General features: G+C 38.8%; 1 protein-coding gene across 1 annotated transcript; it reads right to left on the bottom strand.

Moving 5' to 3' along the window:
* Positions 1 to 1,092: 1,092 nt before the first annotated feature.
* Positions 1,093 to 8,182, bottom strand: LOC145500920 (histamine H2 receptor-like). The gene is made up of 2 exons (XM_081480472.1): positions 7,597 to 8,182; positions 1,093 to 2,158 (listed from the first exon to the last, which is right to left on the bottom strand). The coding sequence occupies exon 2, from the start codon at positions 2,062 to 2,064 to the stop codon at positions 1,165 to 1,167; it is 900 nt and encodes a 299-aa protein (XP_081336598.1). The 5' UTR covers positions 2,065 to 2,158; positions 7,597 to 8,182; the 3' UTR covers positions 1,093 to 1,164.
* Positions 8,183 to 9,864: the final 1,682 nt, after the last annotated feature.

Below are 9,864 nucleotides of genomic sequence, written 5' to 3'. Positions count from 1 at the left end.
TTGAAGTTTTCTTAATCCGAACCGGAAACTCCCAGCTCGTAATTTCTCGTTTTGTAAACTTCTTATTCAGTTCTTACTCAATAAAGAACACAAATTAAAGAGGTTGTCAATTACGAGATGCTCTGTCATCAAGGCGCCTCAGTAATTCATTCAATCAAATCATGGAAAAACCTTTTGCTCCGATATTAACCTGGCATCATTAAAAATGTTGAGTACAGGAAATAGTGGATATAATCGCACACAAGATATTATAACATGACCAGGGCCTTGGCCAGAAAAAAGTTATGACCGAGTTTGTTTGTTGGTTGGTTGGTTGGTTTGTTTGTTTATTTATTTGTTAGCAGTGTTTGACCTTTCCCCTTCCAAAAGAAAAAAAGAAAAACGGAAAACATGACTAAGGCAAGTGGTTCTGATGACTAACATTCGAATGACTACTATACGATGAAAAAATTATGACATAGGTTTTAGTCACCTACTATATATCATACTAGGAATTTAAACAATAAAGCATCGGTTGTTGTGTTATTTATTTAATTTATTTATTAATCTTTATTTAAACATGGTTTTAAAATTCGTCAGCTTAAAAACCTAATATATACTTAATAGCTAATATCTAATATAATGGGAATAATTAAACAAAAAAGCTGCTTTCCACGAATGCCGTGCCTTAGACATCTCATTTGAGTTGGCGTTTAAATTGCCTCAAGGAGTCTGCTTTCCTTAAGTCGCAAGAAAGGCTGTTCCAAAGAATGGCGCCACTATAGCTAAAGCTATTTTTATAATAGTTTGTGCGCGGCAATGAAACAGTTTGTTCGCAGATTCCCTCAGGTTATTTGCGGTTTCTCGCCTCTCGAATTTAGAACTTAGATATTCTGGAGCCAACCCGTGTAAAGTTATCCAACAGTTTCCGTTTCCCCAAACAATGTTGCAATTGTTATTGCTATTGCTATCGCTATTGCTATTGCTATTGCCATTGCTACTGCTATTGCTACTGCTATTGCTATTGCTATTGTTAATGTTAATGTTAATGTTATTGTTATCGCTATTGCTATTATTATTATTATTATTATTATTATTATCATTGTTGTTGTTATCAATATTATTATTCTTATTTTTATTATTATTACTATTTATTAGAAAAACGCAATGGCGCTTCATAATGTATTACAAGTCACGAAGAGGTAAATCTACAGCTCGCCTTTCACGGTAACGGAGTGTAGTTTTTTTGCGAAAGAGTGCAGCTATAGCTGATCTGTATTCTGGGATGCGGATAGCGTATAATATAGGATTGACAAGGGAGTTTGCATAAATTAAAACCCAAAGTGCACCTGTTATATTAATACACTGAGAAAAGGACTTTTTAAATTTACCGCTATAAAGGAGAAAAGCGAACATAACAGCTGGCAGATTCAACAGAAGAGATGCAACAGTCACAATTAACAATGTCATCGTCAGTTTTCTTTCCCTACTGGCTGCACCATGGTGTTGAGGCTGCGCTCCACAACGGACTTTACTAACAATGGATGAGTAAGAAACACAAATGATCAAAAGTAGAGACAAGTTAAATGAAATCTTTAAGTAAAGATTAAGAACTCCATATTCAGATGTACCGAAATACCTAATATTTACCGAAGTAAATGATACCATAAAAACCCAAACAAAGGTAATTAATAGGCCATACACCCATTTTTTTAGCAGGCGATACCTCAAAGGCCGAAATGTCGCATACGCCCGCTCTAAAGCAATAATGGCTATGTTTAATAAAGACAAACCAGGTAAAACAATAAGTAGTCTGGTTACTATGTAATCTACCAAATGTACATTTAGATGCCCCTTCCCCTTCCATACATTACAGATTACTCCAAACCGATAGAACAGAACATAGACGCCAGCTCCTCCAACCAACAAATCTGTAACTGCCAAATTTATCATCAAGTACGTGCTACGTTTGCGGAGATTGCGGTTCCTTATAAAAACAATTATCGTACAGAGGTTGAGTGTTACTATGGCAACAGACTCGGCTAAGCCTACGGTCATCCAGGTTATACACTCGGGTGAAGACATCTCAGAGCTCTGTCATTTTCTTGTTGCTGTTAGAAGTAATTACTCGTCTGCCTGTGGAAGGAAGTGACTTTGTTTTGTCAGGTTCTTTTACTTACTGTAGAAGACATGAAATTAACAGGAATTCAATGCTTACATCAATTAATGTGCAGGAAGTCATTTTGGATTTTCAAAAACAGTTTTCAATATGTCTGTTGTTGTTTCTAATTGGCCTTTTTTGTATGTTTTCAGCAATTTGTGTAATCCCCAAATATCGAAAGTTAATGCAAAAAGGCTTGGAGGACTTTTTGGAAGTCCAAACATATTTCCTTCGAGGTCCATGACATGGGACGACGACCTACCATAGTATAAAATGACGCCATCATTTTTTAAAGAGCTGCGATCTTAGTCCGTCATCAAGGATTTCATGATCTTTATGAAACGTTAGGAATTTGGAGTAACATAGTCAAAATCGACCAAATCGGCAAAAGTAGCTATGAAAACACCAAGATCCTTTACCGATGACATATTATACCAAAAGTTGTTGCCAACCAATTTTATGGAAAGGTCACCAAATCTGGAGTTTGATTTTGATGCTTTTAAAGTTTCAAATTTGGTGTGGGCCTCAAAAGGTCCCCCCTCGATCTGAATAGAGATGTCAGTCGAACTTCATTGCATAGAAAAATGCAAGTACAATCGTTTGAACAAGGCCACTGCCAGACAAAAATTGTAACCGAGGCTATATGAAGAAAACAAAATATTTATTTATTTCATTTTTTAATGAATAGCTTTTTACATCGCGTCGAATTAAGTTTAAGGACAAAAATTTTGTTCACTTAAATCAACAATCGCGTGTTCGAAATTCGTTTGATGATTCTGATAGGTTGAGAAAATTTCCGCACGTGTTTCGATTGATTGTTTTCTCAAATTTCAGTTACTGCGGAATAATATTGCTTCTGTCAAGCACCTAAACATCCTTCAAAATTTGAATGGGATGAAAAAGTAAACGTGTCGTAGGCTGTTCAAATCTGCACCAACACAACACAGTAAACACTTTTCTTAATAATGAAATGTTTCAATCAACGTTAAGTTCGCATTTAGTATAAAACTTTCTGATGGAGCAATTATCATAGCACTAGGAAATAAAACATCATCAAACTAAGCAGTAATCAATTTTATTTCTAAAACGCCTTCGAAAACAGTCACCAAAATAAATTTTATTAAATGTAGAAATGAATTCAACTAGGCAAAAAATCCGAATACCAGATAAGATTTGAACCCTCGACCCTCCGTGATCTAGCCGGACGCTCTAACCACTGAGCTGCTGGAGAAATAAATTGTGACCCAAAATAAAACTGACAGCTTATTTAGTTTGAGTTAAAACAGCGAAAACGTGGCAGCTAATACAAAACTGTAAACTGAATTCATCCAGAATATTGCACAACACTATCCACGGTTTTGAAATGTTCAACTGACTTTGAAGTAAAAACTAACGGTCGCGCGACGTCTCGACCGAACTTTGCTCATTATCAATTAAGCTTAAAAGTGAAGATAAAAATTTTGCATTAGTATAAATATAAAACAAAGACGTAAAAGTACCGTATTTATTCAAATAAGCGCCCAACCTCGAATTAGCGTCACCTCGAATAAGCGCCCATCTTAAAGGCAGTAAGAATTAATAAGCGCCCAGCCTCGAATAAATGCCCAAAGTGACAATAATAGTAATAGAGTTTATAGTTTTGGGCATAAATATGTTTTAGGCTCTTCTCAACGCCCACTTTAACCCTCGCCTAGGAGGTCGGGCTAAAATGAGTCTGAGTTCGGCCCAAAACATATTTACTTCCGCGAACATAAACTCTATTGATAGCGGAGTTCCGGCGGGCCGCCAAGTGGAGCCCCATGCTCATGTAGGAAAGAAAAGGAAACCCATGAGTTAATTTTTTCATGGTTATCATGACTAGCGGTATTGCTCGTGGGCGCGTACGCATGACGGCGACGGCGACGGCGACGGCGACGACGAAGTCGCGCAACATGGCGGCCATACTCCAAATAATAGGTTGACAGAGACATGCAGCCTTGGTTTACCGTGTACTTCTTTGATATTGGACATCCATGTTATGATCAATTGACACCTGCCAAAACAAGGTATCCCCTGACCAGTGTCACGTGACCACATCGCGTGCTCAAGTTTATAGCTCATCGAGGTCACGTATTTTTTGAAGTTGACCGCTGACAAAGTGCGGGTTTTCGATTGGATCGAGGGCTCATGTCAGGTTAACTTGTTGAAAATAGGGCAGGATTAAATTTTCCGATTTATGCAATTGGAAAGAAGAAGCCTGAAAAAAATCAGGGCTTCAACGGGATTCGAACCCGTGACCTCCGCGAATACCGGTGCGATGCTCTACCAACTGAGCTATGAAGCCACACATTGGGAGCTAGGTCAAGTAATTGAGTTCATATGTTCCCGTGAGGAGTGAAATGATGTGAAGTACATATAATAATTTATATTTGAACTGCGGTTGTAGATGAAAGTGAAGAATGATCATCGCAATAAATTTTCCAATTTAAGCAACTGGAAAGAAGAAGCCTGAAAAAAATGATCGTTTCTATAACTCGATAGAAACACAGAACGAACTAGCACGAGCTGTTGACGTAATGATGGCGCAAGCAAAGAGAATTTACATTCTGATGATCAAACTAAACAAGTTGTTTCCCTTTTTTTCGTCGCGGTGTTTTCTAAAAGAAATAGAAAACATGTTCTCCGTGTTTCTATCGAGTTATAGAAACACTTGTGAAAGATTGGGAGAACTCGCAAAAGCTGTGGAAACACTCGCCTGCGGCTCTTGTTCCCAGGGCATTTCTCGTTCTCCCAAACTTCCACTCGTGTTTCTATTAAACAAATAGATTATGAGCTCGAGATTTCTAGCGCGTGATGGCTGACGAGGGCGCAGCCCGAGTCATTATCACACGATAGAAATCGAGAGCGAATAATCTAATTGTTTTAGTATAAATCTACTAGTCGTTCAAAACTTTATCTAAATCCTCTTTACAGACACTTCGAAAACGCCAAGAAGCGGCCGTCAGTTTGTTAACAATGGCACACTGCTACGCTACTCACTATCTATCACAGATTATAGTTCACCACTAAATTTTCTCCTATTCTTATTAGTTTAAATTGATCACGTTACGCGATAGTGTTCATCCGCGGAGAGACACTATGGGCGCTTTCCATTCGACCAAAATTTCCAAAATTTTCGAAACGAGGGCAAATAGTACGGAAATTTCCCGGGAAAGGTCCCAGGAAATCCGCAAATTGTTGAATTTCCGAAAAGCGAACCATTCAACCCAAAATTCTGGAAATTCCGGGATGAGAATCAAATGGAACGGAAATCTCCGGGAAAATATGTTCGAAAATTTGGGTATACCTCACGAGGTTGTCTTAATTTTTTTTCGGAAATTATGCAAATTCTCGATTTTCCATTCAGCGCTAGTTCTTTTGGCCGCGATCACAGCGAGATGGACATCTCAAGCAAGGATGACAGCGACGCGTATTCGAAAGTGGAAATACTTTAGAATCATTCCACTTATATGTCGATAAATACTAGCTGCAGCTAAATTCGTGAAGAAAACATTTTATAAAAATAATTCCCCCGTAGTGTACTTGTTTGTTTTGCGTAGGCTGGCTAGGAAATGTACAAAGATTTATAACGCGCGCAGAACCATTATACGACTCATTAAACCCTTTGTTTTGCGACTTTTTCACTGCCGTTGTGGTTTGTATAAGGTCCCTGCTGTTGTGGTCTATAAAAAGTCACGATGTCGACATATTAGTGTTCTGTTTGGTTCTACATTTGCGATTTAAACCTCGAAGTCATTGAAAAATTCCAAGCGAACAAAACTGTGCGGCTTGTCGTTTTCCACACTGGAAAAGTCTGTACCATTCGCCCATGGAAATTTCCGGAAATTCTTACCGGAATTTTTGGTCGAATGGAAAGCGCCCTATCAGCCCATGGTGCCCGTCCGAGGAAAATACCCGGATGGATAGTACTCCTCCGTGAAAATATTTCTGTAAACAAGCGGGCGTATAGAAAGTAAACAATTGAAATTGTATTAAAAGGGTTTTTGTTTGTTTTCTTTTTCAAATTTTACATTTGGCTTTCACGGCTTTCATCTAAAAAAAGTTGAAAAATTCAACATGATTTTTGAACTGGCGCGCGAAAGAAAATTTAGTGGTGAACAACAAAGACAATAGAGGGTTTATGTCTCGAAATATCGGTCTGATAGTTGCCCCTTGGAAATTTGATGTTCTTAAAACTAGCATATTTCGCTTCTCGGGCAAATATTTGTTTTAAGGACATCAAATTTCCCAGGGGCAACTATCAGCCGATAGTTCCTCGACAGAAACACTCTATTGTTTAAATAGATTTTGAGTAGGGTAGCCAATCAGAGAACGGTATTCGTGATAGAACGTTAGTAGAATTCTGCTAAAACTCGATAGAAACACGGTACATGTTTTCTATTTCTTAAATAGCATTGCGCATGTTTTTTTAACCAGCTGAGAGGATAAAACTATAATTGCTGCGGAGCGAGCGTAGCGAGCGAGCAGCAACATAATCAGGATTTAAGAAGAATATATAGAAGGGGGTACGAATTCTCGAATTCATCACTTTTTACCAGAATGCATTGCAGTTAACCAGACTGCACTGCGCCACTTTTACCGGAGTGCATTGCGCCTCGAACAACAAGAGGATGTCATACTCGTCGAGCCGTCGTCCTTTTTCGCGTGGATTCCACTGAGAAAGTTTGCTCTGATTTACCTGTAAAGCGATGTGAAGGAGATCGTGCTTGACTTTTACAACTCTTGCTATGCGGTATGTGAAAGTTTGTAAATCTGGACGATTAATTGTGGCATCTTAATCTTAGTATGTCATTTCTCAGCAGTCTCGCCTCCTTCGTCGAATTCTTAAATGAAGAGAAATCGTCGTTACTAAAGCCTGTAGAATAATTAAAACAAACGAAAACGGTGGAACACGCTGATTTCATATATGCTGCAATCTATTCCTTTTCATCGAAACATGAATTTAAGCTAAAGCTTGAGCAGTTTCACACATCGCGATGAACACGTTCTCGACACAGTCTGTCAAGTTCTAGAGATATTTAATGCGTACCAGTGCAGAATTTATAAGTTAGATTTCTGCTCCTACAATTTCCACATCTTTCGATTTTCGCGATCTGGTAAAGGGGAGGCTGATGTGTATCGTTTTATGTCCAAACATACTTCAGATAACAATGTGCTTTTTTGTCTCGATCCTTTGTCACACCTCGCCATCGATGCGTCATCATGCTTGAAGTTGATGCATACAAGGACAGATTTTAAGTGACACCACGATTTGACACTACTTTGAGAAATAACAGTTAATTCAAGTCTTGAAACGCGCAGATAAATGAATCACGGTATTAAATATGTCACTATCAACAGAATGTGCCGCAGCATTACTATATTTTAGATACCCTAGTCATAAATTATCAGAAAAATGCTTAGAAAGTGTTCCTTACCTTGTAAATATATAGGAAATTTCAATTCCTGATTAGTGGTTTTAGTGGCAACCCCGGCAGTAGAAAACAGTCACTCTGCGAAAAGAAAATGCTGGTTAAGTAGAAAAAAATTAACCTTTTGACACCACGTAACACGATTTTAAACGATGATGCGATTTTAGAATGTATTGTCGCGTTTTTACTTCAGACAGTGGTTGATAATGCTTTCATTGACTTTATTCAATTTGGTTTAACTAGTCTCAACGTTTTAGCAGCTTAAACGAGTTCTATTAACGAGACAACAGATTCGAGAGGCAAAAGTCCAATTTTGCAGCTGTTTCTCTATTTCTATAAAGAATTGCATAAAATACTTAGTCCTACTAACCTGAGTGTCAGGCCTTTCCTAGCAAGAGGGTAGGTGTAGAGGGGAATTGCAGGGAAAGGCCTGACACAAACGTTTTAATTGGCTTATGTCGAACATCCTAAATCTGGATGTTACGCTGATTGGATAATACACAATGCAACAAACATCAGACTACTGGAAGTGAAAGCTTTTTGATTGGTGGTAAATTCTTTTCTGTCGGGATATTCATCAGGCTTGTTACTTCATCGTCAAGCTCAAAGTATTGGTCAGAAAACAGAACTCTCTTTGTTGAGGGTCTTCGCTGAGCTCCTTCAGCTTCATTTTCACAAGTGCTTTTTTTTTGCCGCTTCGCCTTTGGAGTCACTCCAGTTGGGGATCGCTGGTCAAACAAAATATATTTACATATATACAGCGTATTGAAGTATCACCGATTTCAATTCCAGCCGGTCGAGTTACTAAGAGGTAAAACTGTTTCGCTGTTTCATGTTGCCTGAGTTAACCTTACGGCACATTGTTCACTATATAAAGCGGTGTTCTATTGGTAGAAATAATGTAGCATTCTTCCCCTAGGACTGGCTCTCGAAGGAGTTCATGGAGCGCTTTCGTTCGTCTGGTCGATTGCCCTACCACCTGCCAATGCCTCCCGTATCCCCGTGAACATTCACTATTTTCCTAGTGCATATTTTGCAAACAGACCTTTTGCCGTCCACACTATCTTGAATGACAACAATTCTCAACTCGAGCAATAATTCCAAAGAATGACAGGTTTTTCACACACACAAAAAAAACATTAGAAAACTCTTTGTTAGAAGTTTCAGAAAACAGCGGTACTCTGGCGACACACTTTCCATACTCTGTGTGAAAATTTTTAAGGCAAATTGTGCAAATATTGTGGGAAACCATTACAAAATCGGAAAAATTAAAACTGGATTATTTGCTCAAATTCCCGCTGTTGTGATCTGTGATGCATGGAGTAGACATGACAGCCGGAAATGATTCTGATTGGTTAATACGTACGCTGACGCTTGTCACGCTATGAGGAGGTGGAAGACTGCAGTAAAGACTCTTGTGTCAGGTTTTTCTTTGCCAGATGCTTCCACCTCCTACCCCGCGAGCAAGAAAACCGTGACTGACTCAGGCTGAGTCCCACCAACAGATCACACGGGGCGCGGCATTTTACAGTGAAACCTCTATTAAGCGGACCCCAATTAAGCGGACACCCCCTATTAAGCGGACACTTAGCCTGGTCCCAAAATTAACGTCCGATTTTCCCTTTATAATCAACCCCTATTAAGCAGACGAGGACACTAAAATATATCGTATTTGGCTAATTTCCATTGTTAAAAACCTCTAATAAGCGGACACCGAACTGAATTAACAATGTGGCATTGGACTACGTCCTGGAAATAGTCGATTAAATAGACAATCACATGAACCCGTATTATCGTTGCCGTATCCAAAGGGCATTTTTACAAACAAATTAAAGTTGATAATGAAAGCTGATTAACCTGAACTCTGGATAGCCTCGTTAACAACCTGGAACTTAATAACAGTACAGAGGAACCGTTGAATGGTCTTGAATTTTAATTGTTACCAAACATTGCGCAACTGTTATAAACCTTTATTAAGCGGACACCTTCTATTAAGCAGACACTTGGGAAGGTCTCGAGGGTGTCCGCTTAATGGAGGTTTCACTGTAATTATTTCGTGTTTTCAGATATCGGACAGTTTACAGCGACGTGAAAACAAAATTTGTTCCTCACTGATATATGTTACCACTGCCTGCTTAGCACTGGACCAGTTCCCTTCCGCATGTTATTCAAAAAAAAGTGGAAGCGAATAAACTGAAGAGTGGAAGACTTCCTTCGGTTTTGAAGAGCGAATGTTACCAACGGTCAAACATTTGACGCCAACATTCGAAAAAG

This window comes from Orbicella franksi, chromosome 10 (assembly GCF_964199315.1).
Source record: "Orbicella franksi chromosome 10, jaOrbFran1.1, whole genome shotgun sequence".
In the NCBI taxonomy this organism is placed as follows: domain Eukaryota; kingdom Metazoa; phylum Cnidaria; class Anthozoa; order Scleractinia; family Merulinidae; genus Orbicella; species Orbicella franksi.
Note: the sequence above shows the minus strand (reverse complement) of the source record. Positions and strands in the feature narration are given on the sequence as shown.

What these genes read in the sequence shown, in the direction of transcription:
- LOC145500920 (XM_081480472.1), bottom strand. Translation starts at nt 2,064, where the DNA reads ATGTCTTCACCCGAGTGTATAACCTGGATGACCGTAGGCTTAGCCGAG.